The 17,480-nt window shown below is 57.3% G+C and overlaps 2 protein-coding genes across 2 annotated transcripts in view; both read right to left on the bottom strand.

Moving 5' to 3' along the window:
* Nucleotides 1-629: 629 nt before the first annotated feature.
* Nucleotides 630-6,851, bottom strand: ATP6V1F (ATPase H+ transporting V1 subunit F). Its single transcript, XM_061572825.1, has 2 exons — nucleotides 6,641-6,851; nucleotides 630-2,979 (listed from the first exon to the last, which is right to left on the bottom strand). Exons 1-2 carry the CDS (start codon nucleotides 6,796-6,798, stop codon nucleotides 2,778-2,780), a joined length of 360 nt encoding a protein of 119 aa, XP_061428809.1. The 5' UTR covers nucleotides 6,799-6,851; the 3' UTR covers nucleotides 630-2,777.
* A 4,692-nt stretch (nucleotides 6,852-11,543) lies between these two features.
* The window catches only part of LOC133355641 (sarcolemmal membrane-associated protein-like), a 36,087-nt gene continuing 30,150 nt past the window's right edge, over nucleotides 11,544-17,480 (bottom strand). The window contains 8 exon segments of the mRNA XM_061573010.1: nucleotides 11,544-14,379; nucleotides 15,106-15,240; nucleotides 15,560-15,659; nucleotides 16,179-16,278; nucleotides 16,640-16,718; nucleotides 16,720-16,791; nucleotides 17,205-17,243; nucleotides 17,246-17,376. Of these exon segments, the coding sequence (XP_061428994.1) occupies nucleotides 14,296-14,379; nucleotides 15,106-15,240; nucleotides 15,560-15,659; nucleotides 16,179-16,278; nucleotides 16,640-16,718; nucleotides 16,720-16,791; nucleotides 17,205-17,243; nucleotides 17,246-17,376 (740 nt within the window). The 3' untranslated portion in view covers nucleotides 11,544-14,295.

Here is a 17,480-nt window from a genome sequence, read left to right on the forward strand (position 1 = left end):
CTAGTGCTGTACTAGTGACGAATTGGCACGTTCTGTTTACGTGACACAACCTTACTAATTGGCTGTGTCGGGTTTAACGACACATTTGAATATTATCGCGATCTTACCCAATTAAAAACCTCCATTATGGATAATGTTGGTCGCGAAAGCCTTCGTGTTAAACGGACTTGGCTCCACTGCCCTCTTCTGCCCTCTTCTGCCCACGAGCAGCCTATAGCACCTGGTACGCACCTCGGGGTTCCCATCGTCGGGTGGCCGGCTACGGGAGCGCTCGTCATTTTTGGCGAGGCCCAAGTAAGCAAACGCACGGAGCGAACAGCGGATTATATAATTGTTCGCGGACAAATGAAACACACTCGTAAGTCATGCTGAAAAAGATCTTCAGAGGACCGCGAAGCTTGGACAAACGTTGGCACCGTCCGGCTCGTCCACGGTGACTCTGCGGCCGCGGGGGGCAGTCCGCACGACGATCCGCGCGACGATCCGCGCGTCGTTTCACGTGACCGGGCAGACGAACCATCGGAGACCCGACCACGGGTTGCCCGGGATATTTCTTGACCATTTCCTCACCGCTCGAGAGCTTCCCCTCCCCCCCTCCCCCCGAAGGACATCTCAGCTGGCAGGCGCACTCCGTCACCGACGTTTAATGTTTTTTGATGATGGGTAACGCACCTCTTACACACACTTTATACACAAGACAGCAGCATTTCAGGGTTTTGAGTTAAGACGATCATAATCACAGCGAAGGGTTAATAAATTCGCATTCAGTTTCTTAAGAAGCTCGCAGCGCGTGGATGGAAACGTCGGGGCATCGTACCGTGCAGCACGCGGTGCAATCGGAAGAAAGCACGGGGGGGGGGGGGGGGCTGTACGCCGAAGCGCACCTGCGGGCACAGGGTGCAGTGTCGGTGCTCGCTCCCCGTGGAGCCGGACCCCCCACCTGTGTCTGTATGCAGGTCAAAGTGCAGCCCCTGCAAGTGCTCACTCCGCGTTGCAGCTGCGCGGTTCTGTACGAGCAGTGGAACGAACGCCTTGGCGCAGCGGGGGACGAGAGAGAGAGCATCCCACGGAGACCGGCACCGGCCTCGCCGTTGCCGGCAGGGGGAGCTCAAGGCTCCAATGAGACCGAGTGACTTTGTTGACAGGCCGAGTCGGTCCAATCGGAAGGACAGAGTCGGGGTAAAAGTGGCGTTCCCAGAGGTCGCAAACGGGTTTTGATTCCTTACCCGTACCCGGCCGCACCAGGGTCACAACCTACCCGTTCCCTACCCGAAATGAGTGACAAACGGTTACTCACCAGTGACTCACGGTCTACACGTACCCGGCCGCACCAGGGTCGCAACAGGTACCCGTACCCGGGTATCGGGTAGGGTACGGGTATCGGGTACCCGGTTGCGACCTCTGGGCGTTCCCCTGACTTGCCGAGTGACTCGGGTGACCGCGCGCGTTGGGCAGGGCTTTCCCAGAAGCCCTTGCGGGTGGAAGGCATCACGAGTGCTGCGGCGGGTGGAGGCCTCTTGCCAGCGGTGGCTTGCGCAATCGCGGGGCTGCACGTTGACCTTTAGGAAACGTCAGGACCGCGTTGCTGACAACATTAAATACCGAGTGTTAATTGTTACGTAATGTATTATCACGCAGGATGTTTACGCTGAAACGTGTGATCGTGACATTAAAAGTGTAGAGGCGAACGTCGCGGCCAAACGACAAGCCGCCCGCTTTGAGCCGCGCCGTTTGTCGACATCGGATCGCTGCCGAGTTGTTGCCAGGGCGGCGTGACGCCGGGCCGGAATGTTCTGGCTGCGGCCTGAACCCCTGCCCAAGTCGAGTTGAAGAAATTGAACAATTGGAGACACGGTGCCGAGTCGGCAGCTCCAGTTCTAACTCGATTGGAGCGGCTCACGGCAACCGGGTGCAGACATCCGAACACGGCAGTCGCCCAGCACAGCTCCCAAACAAGACAGCCGAAAGCAAACCACAGGCGGTTCTGTTTATACTGCGGCAGAGGTGAGGCCGCTGCAGCCACGGCAGCGAGACAGGGAGGTTGCGACATTGACCGCGATGTGAAATCAACACGAGTTCTCCGACCAAACCGCGACTCCGAATCGCACCGATCCATTGCACCACGGAGGAAAATTACTTGCACGCGCAATCGTTACTCACAGATTACTTTAGATTTGGAGACAGCAAAAAAAACATCACAACTTCGAAGCCATTAACATACATTCACAAGTTAAGCAGTTACACTGAGAAGACGAGAGATAACACGCTGGCTAAAGACATCACGGTGACTGTGAAGAGGAGTGGGCATGGGGGCAGGGTCGCGTCGCCGCTACGAGGGTGACGATGACCGACGGTTGCCACGGGCGGCAGCCGAGGGACGCTGCAGAGGGACGCTGCAGCGTGCCCGAGGGGGTGCAGCCGGGTGGATTAACACATCGCAGGGTACCGCGCGAGATGGCGACATGTTTGGGGGAAGCCTTCATCCAGCAGTGGAATTACCATGGCTGATGATGATGATGACTCAGTAAGTGGGTGACACTTCAGCAATATAGCGACAGACACTGGGAGTGGGTTGACGCATTGGTAAGCGGACGAATAGATGAGCGAGGGGTTTAGCGAGTGAGTAGGTGTGCAAGCGGATGAGCGAGTGGGCGAGCGAGTGGGCGAGCAAGTGGGCGAGTGGGTGTGCAGGCGGATGAGCGAGTGCGTTAGCAGACGAGCAAGTGGGCGAGCGGGTGGTCGAGCAGAGCATGCGGTGGAGCGGGCGGGCGAGCTCACTACCGCGCGTCTTCCGCGCTGTACATGCCGCGCGCGCGGCGCAGCACCGAGTCCTTGGTGGCGTCGTAGGGGTGCTCCTTGGAGGGGATCTCCAGCACGGCTGGGATGGAGCGGTTGTGAGCGTCCACCACGTGGCGGATCATCTCGGCGATGAACTGGTTGATGAGGATGATGGCGATGTCGTCGCGAACGAGGAAGCTCCTGTCGCGAGACAAAGAGAAACAAAGCACGTAAGTGAAGGTTACATTTCACGTTTACCATCCCCCCAACCGCCTCGCCCGACGTTACCCGGACCGTGCCATCGGCAAGTGGCACAACACCAAGAGACCTTTGGGATCCTCTTCAGGTGACCTGAGCCTCACACTTCAAGGGGGCATCTCTCTTCCACCCATCCACATCCGAGCAATGTTCGACCGCGTGACGACACAACCGAAACCCAAGCATCGCAGGTGGATTTAGTCACGGCGCAGAGAAGAACCCAACTGAACAAGGTGTTTTTGTTGTTGTGGTCAAGGTGCGTTTGTTGTGATCACTTGGGGAGACCTTTTGACTCACTCACTCCACTTGAGAACCCCGATCCCAACCCAGCGTCTCAGCGGTGCCAGCTCAACGCTCTGACCTCTGAGCAAGTGCTGTTAGTGAGCACCACGTGCCGGCCACTTCGGTCTGCAGTGTTGATGTTTAACCCACTACACCAGGAACTCGTTTAAGACCGAGCCAACACAGGGCAGGGCTTGGACAGGTTAAGATGTTAAATCACCACTGATGATGGCCGTGGGCAGGAGTCGAACTGGGGAGGCTGTGTTCATAGTACAATGTGCTAGCCACTACACTACCGCTCGCCCCACACACACACACCTCAACACAACGACTCGTACAATACCCACTTGCTAACCACTGAAACCGGGATGGTTATCTGGGTTATGGCCAGGATCGAGGCAGCTTGCACGAATCGCCCCTCTATGCCCATTGGAGCCAAGTGCTGGGCCGACAGGCACCTGCAATAAAGACGCAGCACGAGACATGCAACACCGTGCACAGCCATCGCCTGCCATGGTCAAACCACTGCTGGATGAAAAGGGGGTCTCTCCCCCACATCACGCGGTACACAAACGGGGCTACAACCACAAATGGGGGGGCACATTCAACTCGTAGCGACGTCTCCCGACTCCGACCGTTGCAGCCCATACTAAGCCGGTGGTGAAAATTCGATATTTCTCTGGCCGGGACCAGTGATAGAAAAGAAAATGTGTTCGTAAAAAAGAAAGTGTTTGTTAAGAAGAGTTAGATTCCGGGCTGATGTCAGTGGCGAAATGAGAATCGGTTCCAAGTCTCCCCACTCCAGCCTCCCCAAATCCGCGGTGACCAGCGTGGTGAAGTATGGCCAAACAGCATCAATGACCGACACAGGCCAGGTGGACGCAGTCATCCAGCAGTAGATGAGGACACAAACACACAGAGACGAGTACACAAACACACAAGAGGCGAGTACACAAACACAGAGACAAGAACACAAACACAGAGACGTGTACACAAACACACAGAGACGTGTACACAAACACACAGACAAGAACACAAACACACAGAGACAAGAACACAAACACAGAGACGTGTACACAAACACACAGACAAGAACACAAACACACAGAGACAAGAACACACAAACACACAGAGACAAGAACACAAACACAGAGACGTGTACACAAACACAGAGACAAGGACACAAACACACAGAGACGAGTACACAAACACACAAGAGGCGAGTACACAAACAGAGACGAGTACACAAACACACAGAGACGTGCACACAAACACACAAGAGACGAGTACACAAACACACAAGAGGCGAGTACACAAACACAGAGACAAGAACACAAACACACAGAGACGAGTACACAAACACACAGAGACAAGAACACAAACACACAGAGACGAGTACACAAACACACAGAGACAAGAACACAAACACACAGAGACAAGGACACAAACACACAGAGACGAGTACACAAACACACAGAGACAAGAACACAAACACACAGAGACGAGTACACAAACACACAGAGACAAGAACACAAACACACAGAGACGAGTACACAAACACACAGAGACAAACACACAGAGACAAGAACACAAACACAGAGACGAGTACACAAACACACAGAGACAAGAACACAAACACACAGAGACAAGAACACAAACACACAGAGACAAGAACACAAACACACAGAGACAAGAACACAAACACACAGAGACAAGAACACAAACACACAGAGACAAGAACACAAACACACAGAGACAAGAACACAAACACACAGAGACAAGAACACAAACACACAGAGACAAGAACACAAACACACAGAGACAAGAACACAACGACTGTAATCACGTGGAGTATCCACCGTCGAGGCCGCGAAACGGAAATTTTCTCTCGAGCGAGAAGGCGTCGGGCATTTTAAAACGCCACCACCGACAATGATGATGAAGATGACGATGACGACAACGATGATGACGATGACGACGAACACGATGATGATGACAACGACGATGATGAAGATGATGGATGACGACAACGATGATGACGATGACGACGAACACGATGATGATGACAACGACAATGATGATGATAATGACAACGATGATGATGACGACAACGATGACGACAACAATGATGACAACGATGACGATGATTACAACGATGATGATGACGACAACGATGACGACAACAATGATGACAACGATGACGATGATTACAACGATGATGATGACGACAACGATGACGACAACAATGATGACAACGATGACGATGATTACAACGATGATGATGACGACAACGATGACGACAACAATGATGACAACGATGACGATGATTACAACGATGATGATGACGACAACAATGATGACAACGATGACGATGATTACAACGATGATGATGACGACAACGATGATGATGACGACGACGACGACAATAAGGATGACGACGACGATGATGACAACAATGACGACGACGACGATGATGACAACGATGATGATGACGACGACGACGACAATAAGGATGACGACGACGATGATGACGACAACGATGATGACGACAACGATTCCCGTGCCGAGGTCTTAGCCGCGGCAGCCGTGTCGAGGTTCAGCTCAGCTCCATGTATATTAGACACAGCCCTGTGAGCCAGAGGTCGCAACCGGGTCACCCGATACCCGTACCCTACCCGATACCCGGCTACCCGTACCCGGCCGGGTACGGGTAAGGAATCAAAACCCGTTTGCGACCTCTGCTGTGAGCCCTGCGGCTCTTGACTCGGTGCACCCTCAACAAACATGAACAAGAAACGTCTTAAAGTGACGATGAAGATGATGATGGTGGTGGGACCCCCCCGCTCCGCTAGGCCGCAAGCCGCAGGCGCCTCGCGCGGGGCTCGCGAGCTCCCGAGGGCGGCAGAGAATCTATCCGAGCGGCGGTGACTCACCCCCCCCCACCCCCCACCACGATTCTCTTAGTAACGTGGAACATTAAACTCTTTGGTTCTTTGGGTAAACTCACGTAGAAACATGATAATAGATCACTAAGCTTAGTATTTGTGTACGTAGTCATCTATTTTATTTTTATTCTACGTTACTTTACAAACACAACCAAAGGGTTTCCTTAAGTCACGAAGGCTTCGCATCAAGACGTGGAGCATTGTTTGAACGCGGCACGGACGTAGGTTAACCTTCTTTCGCACCGTACGTAGCCAACCATGCTTATCAACCCATTCAGAGAATAATTTAGTAGCGTTACCCCCCCTCCCTGTGCGTCTTCATTCACAAACCCAAACAATCATTCGGCCTACAACCCTCCCCCCCTCCTCCTCCTCACTTGAAGGTCTCCTCGATCTCCGTGACGCTCGTCTCCTTCTCCACCACGAGGAAGTTGGGCTTGCGGTTCTTGTTCAGCTCTCCCACGCCGCCCAGCAGGAAGCCCGTGCACGTGTCCTGGTCCCCGATCACAGCGATCAGCTTGCCGCGGCCCGCCATCGAACAACCTCCTCCTGCTTCTCTAGCACCACGGCGAGTGAGACGGAGAGTCACGTGACCCGGCAAGCCGGCTGACACGTGACCCCTCCCCCCACCCGCTCCTCCCCCTCCTCCCTCCCTCCCTCCCTCCACCCCCTCCCGCCCGCTGGCAGCAGGAGGTCACGGGGCAGACCCAGCAGGTGCCACGGGTCGACTGACCGAGATGACTGGATGATGCATCACCTGTGCCCCCTACTGTGCCAGCTTGCTGTGCTTTAGCCACCCGGCGCTCCGCTCGTTGTTGTGAGCGTCGCTCCTCCGCCCTCCGTTGTTGTTGGAGGGCGACTGCCTCCAACTGCCCAGTAGCAGCGTCCTTCACGAGCCTCCTCCACTGAGGCCGATCTTGACACCGCTGGTACCAGTCATCGGCAAGTCCACTCAGCTCCACGTCCTCCTGTACCACATCACTCCATCTCTTCTCTAGCCCCGTGCCGCGCCCGTTTAGCCCCCTCGATCCGGCCGAACAAAAGCTGTGTAGGCATGCGGTGGCTGGGCATGCGGGCTACATGACCCAGCCAACGCAGCCTTGCCTGCCGGAGGAGCTCACCGATGGGACTTTGCCCAGATCTTTCAAGGATTTGTGAGCTCCTCACACAATCCAGCCTGGTTAAACCCAGGGTGAATCGTAGGCAGGCCAGCCTAAATGTTTCCAACCGGCGAAGATGCTCCATTAGGGGGGGGGGGGTACACAAAACAAAGACAAAGATCCCCCGTATAGTCTTGACAGACTGTAGGGGCAAGTGCTGCTAGCGAGCATCTATAAAGGCCGGCTCGGCACACGAGGGGGTGGGTGGCCAACACCACGCCCGGCCGCCTTTGTCTCCCTAGCGGCGATGTTTACATATCACACCAGGTACTCATTTCAGGGTGAGTCGACCTAGGGGAGTCCCGGGACCGGTTCAGATAATCGTCACTGGCATTGGCCGTGAGCGGGAAATCGAACGCGGATCGCCAGGTTCATAGCGCAGCTTGCTAACCGCTACACCACCGCTCCCCCTTGGTGTACACACACGTACACACACACACACGCGCGTAATACTAGATTTGAAGCTTTCGTGACTGCAAGGATTCATACTCTTAGGTTTTATCGGTAAAGTCACGTAGGTAAAAATTAAATTAAAAGTTAAAAGTAATAATTGGAATAAATAAAATAAATCACGACGTTTCGGAGGCAACACAAGTCTCCGTCATCAGGTGGGACCGTCACAGCTAATAGAATTACTGCAACAATTTTAGCTGTGACGGTCAATTTTAGCTGTGACGGTCCCACCTGATGACGGAGACTTGTGTTGCCTCCGAAACGTCGTGGTTTATTATTTTATTTTATTCCAATTATTACTTTTATTAATTTTTGTATTTTATTTTTTTACCTACGTGACTTTACCGAAAAAAACCGAAGAGTACACACACGCGCGTCTTTGCACCACACTGTTACCGCCCCCGACGCTGGAATTCGCGTTGTTTATTAATCGCAGCAACCCACCGCTCCCAACTCGTGCGCAATGAGGCGGCCTCCGGCAGCCCGAGCAGAGCTCAAACCGGCCGACTCCGCCCTGCGTGGCCGTTCCGACTCCCTTCCCGTGTGGAGTGACTCATGCAGCCAGCTATGGCTGCAGAGTTTGGTAATACATGTTGTTTAACGTCGTTTATTGTGAACATTCGGTCACAGTTCCTATGATCACTGTTTCATTGCTTTATGGCTTTATTTTGGTGATTTTTGAAACGTTTTTCGGTTTGGCCACGTTTGTTTGTTGTAGTACAGAGTTAGACTGATGGCCTTAATCTAAGTTGTCTTGTGGTTGTTGTTGTTGTTTGACTTGCATCCCACTGGGATTTTTGCACACAGCGTTGGTGTACGGTGCTTTTTCTGCAATATTTTGTTGTCTTTTCTTGGATTTTCTGCTTGCACATAGTCACTTAAGATGTTTTCTTGTTCATGTTTTTCTGTTTGTTGCGGTTGCACCCGATTCAAGAGCCGAATGCCTCACAGGGCTATACCTAATAAATGAAACTTGAAACTTGTGTGCCCACAAACAAACAACAGCAGCAGCAGCAGCCGCCGGCTCGCACCGGTCCGGACCTGCAGCCCCACCGTGGCCGGCATCTCCCTCGCCCACCATCTCGGTAGTGGCGGCGAGGAGGGGAATCCAGGGGACGCGTTCCGATATCGAACTCCAGAATCCATGGCGGATCAAAAGCGCGGCGCGTATAACCGCAGTGGCACCCCGCGCCGCGCTCTCTTTAACAGGAGGGATCGCGATGGTCAAACTCGGGCTGCGGCGTCTTCATTCTGCCCGGGTCAATCCGTCTCGTCACACAGTGGTCGCTTTGACCTCTGGCGGGGCGAGACAGTAACATGATAATTTCTCACGTTAACATCACGAGCCCCGGTCACTTCTTGATGACCCTTGGGCTACACCCATTTCAAACCTTTTAAAAGTTTGCCTCAGCAGCAGAACCATGGCTTTCCCACCTGATGACGGACGCTTGTGTTGCGCCCGAAACGTCGTGATCTATTTTATTTTCTACCTACGTGAAACAACCAAAGAGTATGGATTCCTGCAGTCACGAAAGCTTCAAATCAAGACTGAAACAGACTGTTGGAGGCAAGTGCTGTTAGCGAGCACCGAGAAAGGCCGGCACGGCACACGAGGGTGGTTGGGTGGCCAGCACCACGCCCGACCGCCTTTGTCTCCCCGGTGGTGATGTTTAACACGGGGACTCATTTGAGGCCGAGTCGACCTAGGGGAGGCTCTGGCGGGGCAGTCACCGCGGGGCTCTGCGGTGCATCCCCTCCCGCGTGCTCACGGCTCGCACCGCGCGTTGGTCAGCGTGACGTCCGACGTTTCGCTCGGCGTGCCGGTAGCTCTTTCAGACGAGCTGAAGTTCCCGTGAGAAATCTGTAAATGTCCCGACGAAGCTCCCGGCGCTAAACGTCGGACACCACCACCACGCTGACCAACGCGCGGATGTTTCCATAGCGAGAAATTCCGCCACCAAATCGTGACCTCTGGGAGAGAGAGAGAGGCACGGGGTGAGGAAGCAACTGGAGCCTTTATTCCACATGCGCACCCGGAGCCGCTGTTAGTGCAACGTCATCACCCACCCACACACGAAATACGATTCTCTTAAGAGTTCTCTATTCATTCATTAATTCATTTATTTTTCAAACTTTTTTTCATTTTTCTTTCTTTTAAACTTCTGTTTATAACCCACGGCACTGTTTACAAAATAGTTCTTTTCAACCATTTGACTTTACAAAAAGGAGAGGTCGCCGCCGCCGCCACCGCACAGCTGTGAGACAAATATTTCCAAACGCAGTATTTACACGCGTGACGGCCAGCAGACTGATCCACGAGGGGGTTGGGGGGGGGTCAAGAGTTCACAAACCCAGACACGAGCGGGGAAGTGGGGGAAGCCAACCCAGGTGTGTCGTTCGCACCTGTGGTGGCACCACCGACACTTCTGTTGGGATGAACTTGTTACGGGGTTTCGTTGTGGGTGCCCACAACACACGATGTGTTCGCGTGTGTATACAATACACGCGCGCGCGTAGTGATACACTCATGCATTCGCACGTGTCGACCAAGGCAAAGTCCCCACCCACTCGACAGCGCTGTTAGCGAGCTCCTATTTAGGTTGGCACGGCACTCAATGGAGTGGTGTGGCTCGCTCCACACCCGACCGACTTTGTCTCCCCAGCGCGGATGATTTACGCAGGGCACCAGGTATCACTTCAGATTGAGCCATCCTAGGGGTGGCACAGGACCGCTTGTGTAACCGGGGTTTGTGCATTTCGGGAGAGGTGGGCCAAGAGAAGCCACGCACCTTCGGCGCACACCGCCAGCTCGCGGTCAACGCACACGGTCAACGCGCGCGCGCGGAGCGAATTCTCTCGCGATCAACCTGTGCGCTCACAGTCGCCCCGCGCGCACGCGGTCACCTGGTGCGCCCCAGTGTCTCCGTGTAACCCGCTCGTCTGTGGCACCGCGCGTCTCTCATCTCCCCAATGGCCGCGTTTGCCAGCAGCGGTCGGGCGCGACCCCCCAACGCATGAACCGCGGTGCCCCCCCCCCCCCCCCGCCGCAAGCTCTAGTGTTAAACATCTCCCCCAGCTGCACCATAAACTAGTGTCTTAGAACAGCGCCCAGCCTGGTCTGCGTCACCATGGCAGCAGTGCCACCCCCGCCCCCGGTTCACATCGCCACCGTTAGCCAGGTACTTCCTTGGTTTAGCCGACTACCAAGGCCCCGCGCGCTTCGTCGCGGCTCGGCTCGGCTCTGGCTCAACGGAGCCGGCTCCGAGCCATGCGCTTCACTTGAGCCGGCTCCGAGTCACCGTCCCAGCCATGTTTAGGGTTTCCGCGAGCCCGAGCCACGACGAAGACTTGCGGCCGTAGTTGTGGAAACACTTTACACCCCCATCTGCTGGCCACCACGCGGCACTTGGGGGTTAAGAGGGCTTTACAAATCTCTACGTGACCCACCAACCCTCACACCTGGCCGTTCTTGCGGCCTCCCCCCATCCGCAGCGAGAAGCCTGGCGAGCCGATCGTAACCCCTCCATCGCCATTCGCCCCGCTCGGCCTGTCGGGGTCTCCACAACCTGCCCCCCCCCCCCTCCCCCCAAGGCTCTGTAGAATCCCGTAAACGACCAAGGGACCTTCTGAAAGAGTGCGGTTTTGACACCGCCGAATGTCTCTCCGCCACCGCGACGCGCCTCTCGTCGCGTCCACCACCGCACCACTTCACCTAGAGCCGTGTGCGGCACAACGCGGGCACGCGGAGGGCGGCGACCGCGAGCGACGCCGCATGCACAGCAGCTGCCCTGCGCTCTTGAAGCTCACGGCCGTTTTCACGCCGCCCTCCGTATAATTCTTTTCTTAAAATGTACAAATATTTATAATCCCGCGTGTTCTGCATTGTCAAAAATTGGCAGCGACTCCCCCCCCCCCATCCCAGCCCGTGGAATATTTACAAACGGTGCCCTTCACAAAAACTCCCAAGCACAAAGCGCCAACAGCAGTGGGCGAGAGCAGACAGCAGCCGTGCGCGTCGCCCTCACCCCACTCGCCCACACTGCCCATGCGTTCCTCCCCGCAACGTCGCCACCACCGCCACCAGCACCAGAACCGCCGCCGCCAGCAGCGCTACCACCAGTAGATGCCAGCGTTGACAACAACCGCACGAGAACCATCTCCGTACGAGGTCCCAACGGTGGGACTAGCCGGGGGCTCGGCTGAGCTAGAAACCGATAACGGCCAGGGTCGGCTTCTCGGGAGACCACGAACCCTGGTGGAACGCCGGCCCTGGTGGAACTCCAAACCCGATGGAACGCTACCCTCAAGCGGGACGTCAATCCCACGTGGAACCGGACGCTGCCACCGCCACCCACAGCTAGAGGCAGACCTCAACACGGGCGACACGGGGCCGGGGGCGGCGGTGTGCGCAGGGCAACCGCGGCCTGAGAACAACGCGGGCCGCCGGGGATGTTCGGTGGGATGTTCGGTGGGCCGAGGCGGCGTGCGGGTTTGGTGCAGCGCCGGGTCCTGGACGCCGGAAACGGGGAGACCGGTCGCCACGGTGAAGGGCGGACGCCGCGCACACGCCCCCCCCCCGACCCGCCCGACGGCCGCGTGAAGGGAGCGGGGCGGCCGGGCCCGCGAGAGAAGCGGCCGCCGGTCGGCGCTGCCTCTGTAGTGTTTTGCCTTTCATCAGGATGTGCAAAAACAGAGTTGGGTAAGAATGTCCTCCCGCCTACGCAACGTTGAACGCGGCGGCTCTACGTAGCCAAACGCGACTTGTCACGACGTTATTTACAGCATCGATTCGTTGTTAACCGGCGGACGGGGGCCGCGCGTGACGGCGCAGAGGCCGTGCGTGCATGTGCGCCTGTGCGTGTCCCGTGCACAGACAGCCTCACGTCGTGGTGCACGCCAGCTGTGATTGTAGCTGCGAGTGTAGTCCGTGTGGGCCTCTGTGTGCACGATGCGCATGTGGTTGCATGTACCTGTGTAGTGTGTGCCAGGGTGCATGCGGTTCTGTAGTCTGGCCGGAAAGGTGCACCCAGCCTGGCACAAGCGCTGTGGTGACGTCACTGCTAATTAGTAGCGATTGGCGGCTGTTGTTGTTGTTGTCAGTCTGTGTGCCAGTCATAGGTGTCTGCAAAGTGGCTTGTGAATGGAGTCTGGTGAGTGATGGGAGAGTGTCGAGTGGTGAGCAGGTGAGGAATCTGGTATGTGTGGCATGTCCAAACGCTGCCACGTGTCAAGCAGTGCAGGAAACACGAGTACCGTATTCTCCTTAAAACCATTACCGAGTCTTACTTTACGGAGCCTCTTATAACCCAGAGAACATGGTACTTACAGATATAGCAGACAAGGGGTACCCCAATGCATTTACAATAACAAGGTGCAATTATATCATAGCCACCAGATTATAGGGACAAACTCCCCCCCCCCCACCACTGCATATTAAAACAAAAGTTGGGGGTGCGTAGTATAATCCAGAAGGTGCGAGCATTTGTTAGTGGGTGTCAGTGTGTGCGTGTGTCAGTGTGTTACAGTGTATGGAGGAGCCTCGTGAAGGACGCTGCTGGGCAGTTGGGAGGCAGCTGCCCTCCAACAACAACGATGGCCAGAGGGGGCGACGCTCACAACAATGAGCGGAGAGCCGGGCGGCTAAAATGCAGCAAGTTGGCACAGTAGGGAGCACTGGTGGTGCATCTGTCAGTCGCCTCGGTCAACCCGTGGCATCTGGGTCTGTCCCGTGACCTCTTGCCAACGAGGCTTCGACACTTCACGTAGCCTCAAGAGTGCATCTGGCCTGGCACAAGTGCCGTGGTGACATCGCCGCCACTTAGTGGCGAATGGCAGCTGTTGTTGTTGTTGTGTCAGTATGTGTGTGTGAAACTTCATAGACCCCGGGACCCATTTTGGGGTGTGCTTTACTCTCCCAACCAGGGGGATTTAAGAAGGAATTCCTCCCCCGTGGGTTTCCTGCGCAGCTCCCCGGCTGGACGGCTGCCCCGTGGATCCCGAGGGAACTGCCTGCAAAGAGCGCCGAGACTCCGCGGGGGGCCGCCATCAACGTAGAAAGATCACGCTGCTGCCCCCGACGTCACCCGGAGGCGACGGAGCGTTTGCCTCTTGCGCCAGAGGCTTCATTTCAGCCGGGTTGGCGGCCCAGGTAAACCATTTCCGCGCGCGGCTTTTATACCTCTTGCAGCGGGGCCCTGGCTGATGCGGCGGCTACGAACCACGCGCCACCGGCCCCCGTCTACCGGCGACCCGGAATATATTCTGCATAAGACGTGGTCCTGGCGGACACGGCCCGCGGTCACGGCCCGCGGGCGGACTTTGGGGGCCTGGCGCGGTGAACGTGCCAGGGATTGGGGGGGGGGGGCGGGAGAGTTGGGGGGGGGGGGGGCGTCGTTCGTTGAGGCCGCCGGGGGGCGCGGTTACTCCGGGCGGTAGAGCATGGTGAGCGTGACGGCGACCACCAGGCACATGACGGGAACAATCCTCGCCCAGGAGGTCTGCTGCTGACGAGAGGGGGCAACAGGTCACGTGCGCACTCGGCGCCCACTCTTTGTCATCATCGGTCAAGGTGACAACTCAGCTCCACGTTAACCACACAGCTGTCAACCCCTTGTCAGTGCTGCCCCTACCTTATTACAGACCGATTAAGACCTTGTCGGTCACCCCGTGCCCCTTGTAAATATCAACATTCATCAAGCCCCAGGGAGAAACACAAACAAATAGACAAAAACATGTTTTTACTCAATTTCCCTGTACGAGAATACGGGTAAACTGTATGGGTTGACAGATATGTAACCACAACACTCCCACACCCTAAACGCATGTACAAAGACAAAGATCCCCCACGTAGCCTTAAAACACTTGTGGGGCAAGTGATGTTAGCGTGCACCTACGAAGGCCTGCGGGGCACACGAGAGGGTGGGTGGCAGGCACCACGCCCGGCTGCCGTTGTCTCCCCAGTGGCGATGTTTATACACCACACGAGGTACTCATTTGAGGCTGAGTCAACCTAGGGGAGGCCGAGGACCAGTTCAGATAATCGTCACCGGGTGTTGGCCGTGAGCGAGAATCGACCTCGGGTCACCGGGTTCGTAGTGGAGCGCGCTAACCGCTGCGCTACCGCCCCCCGCAATGCATATTCACACACACACACACACGCCGCTTCATTGTTGTGTTTTTGCTGCGCAGAATCAACTGCGATGTTGACAGATGCAGCCGCCGTGCCTCACCTGTTGGGCTCGCTTGCGGGATTCATCCAGGGAGGTCTGGAAGTGCGAGATCTGGGTGCTGAGCTCTTCCTTCTGCTGCTGAGCCGTTGCGAACTTCCGCTGCCAGCATTCGGCCTCCTCCCGTACCTCCTCCACCTGTGACACCGAGCGGTCGTGGGTGGGTGGGTGGGCGGGCGACGAAGCAGGTGAGCGAGCGAGTGGGTGGGTGACAAGGTGGGCGAGTGGTTGATTGGGTAAAGGAGTGAGAGAGAGATTGGGTGAGCGAGCGTGTGAGCGGGGAGTGGGCGAGTGGGTAGGTGATTGGGTGAGCGAGCGAGTGAGTGGGCGAGTGAGTGCGTGAGCAAGCGGTCGTGTGATTGGCTACTTCTGGTGCTGTTGCTGAACACACGTGCTCAGGCGAGTATGAGTGTGCGCGCGCGTACGGGTGCACGCGTGCATTTGCGTGCGTGCGTACTTGGTCGAGCAGCGCTTGTGTGCGATCCTTGGCCTGGCCCAGCTCGGCCTCGAGTTCGCTCTGCAGCCGCTGCTGCTGCGCTGCCAGCTGAACCTCCAGGCTGCGCTCACGGACGCCAACGGAGAACCGCGAACAACCACCACACACCGGTCAGCAACCGTGGGCCCTCGGCAGCGAACTCGACAGACAGAACGGGCGACACGTCTCTGGCAGCGGCCCTTCCTCGCGGCACACAGGCACGCGGGGTATTCGCGCCGTAGGGAAATGGCGCGAGCGGCCATCGCCGGGGCCGTGATGCTGCGCGCGATCCCAACCGAGCCGACCGCGGCGGCGTTTGTCGAATTTGGCAAAACATTCCGACCGCGACGCCGGCTCGCGATGTCCAACTCGGCTGGAATGCCCGTCGCGGGATCCGTACCGGGCTGCCGCGAAGCTGACGGCGCCGTAGTAGTCTACGGTTCATGCGCACCGCGGTTTTAACCGGGAGCCCGAGGGGGATATGGAGGAGAGCGAGGACGAGGGGGAGGGTGACGAGGAGGGGGGGGCAAGGGGGGCAAGCGGGGGGAGGGCGAGGGGGAGGTGGGGCGTTGACGAGGGGGAGGAGGGTGGCGTCGGCTACCTGCGCAGCGCCTCCTCCCGTTCGGCGAGAGACACGCGGAGCTGGTGGCCGGACTCGAGCAAGGCCGCCCGGTGCTCCTCCTGGGCTCCGGCCAGATCGGCTGCACACAGACGCGGCACAGTCGCGGCACAGACGCGGCACAGACGCGGCACAGACGCGGCACAGACGCGGCACATGAGGCTTAGAGCGGCGCTCGCCCACCGGTCGCGCCCTCACGGCGAGGCACCGGCGACGCTGGTGCCACCGAGCCGCCCGTGCCACCCGGCGGCACGGCGGCACGGCGCGTTGTGATGGGGAGGTCGTGACAGGTGACGTTTATGGTGGCGGTGCCGCGGTGGCTGCACTGTGGTGGTGGCGTTGTGGCGTTGTGGCGGTGGTGGCAATGTGGTGGTGGCGTTGTGGTGGCACTGTGGTGGTGGCGTTGTGGCGGTGGTGGTGATGGTGCTGCCAAGCGCTCGCACCCCTGAGCTGCGCCATCTCCTGCTGGTGCTGCTGCTGCAGGGCGAGCGAGCGCGTCTCCACCTGCTGGCGCAGCGCCGCCAGTCTCGTTCCGGTGCCGCACGACCTCGGCCTGCAGCCTCTCCAGCTCCTCCCGTGCTCGCCTCAGATCCATCTGCTCGACATCAAACGCAAAGAGACCCGCAGACTCGCACAGAGACTCATAGACTCGCTTGGACTATCGCCGATTCGCCTCGACAACGGATCGGGCTGCGCGATGCCGATCGCAGCGATCGGAATCAACGTGGGGGAGAACTAAAGCCAAGACGGACGCAACGAGATGGAGCCACGCCGATGGCCCTTCCACGGATACGTGGCTGCGGCGGTGCTGGAGGTGGAACTCGTGATGGCGGTGGCAATGATGGCGGTGCTGTGGCGATACCTGTGAAGTTTGTAGTGGTAATGGTGGCCCTTGATGGTGATCGCGGTTCGTGCCGGTGGCTCTCGTAGCGGTGACAATAGTGCCGGCGCTCACACCTGCAGGGTGCGCGTACCTGCAGGGTGAGTGTACCTGCAGGGTGAGCGTACCTCCAGGGCGGCCGTCTGGTCGTGCTGTCCGGCCTGTGCAGGCCTCGACTGCGACGCTGCAGGTCGGCGTTGTCGCTGTGCGCACGCGCGAGGCGCGACTGAGCCTCCTCCCGCTCGCTCTTCTGCTGCGTATGCAACCCCGACAGCTCCTCCTGCGCCTGCACCAGGAGCTCTGCATCACCGCACAAAGACAAAAATCCCCCCGTGTAGCATAAACAGACTGTTGGGGCAAGCGAAGTTACCGAGCATCTGCGAAGGCCGGCACGGCGCACGAGG

Source organism: Lethenteron reissneri, chromosome 51 (assembly GCF_015708825.2).
Source record: "Lethenteron reissneri isolate LAM-NWPU_2019-01 chromosome 51, ASM1570882v1, whole genome shotgun sequence".
Lineage (NCBI taxonomy): Eukaryota > Metazoa > Chordata > Hyperoartia > Petromyzontiformes > Petromyzontidae > Lethenteron > Lethenteron reissneri.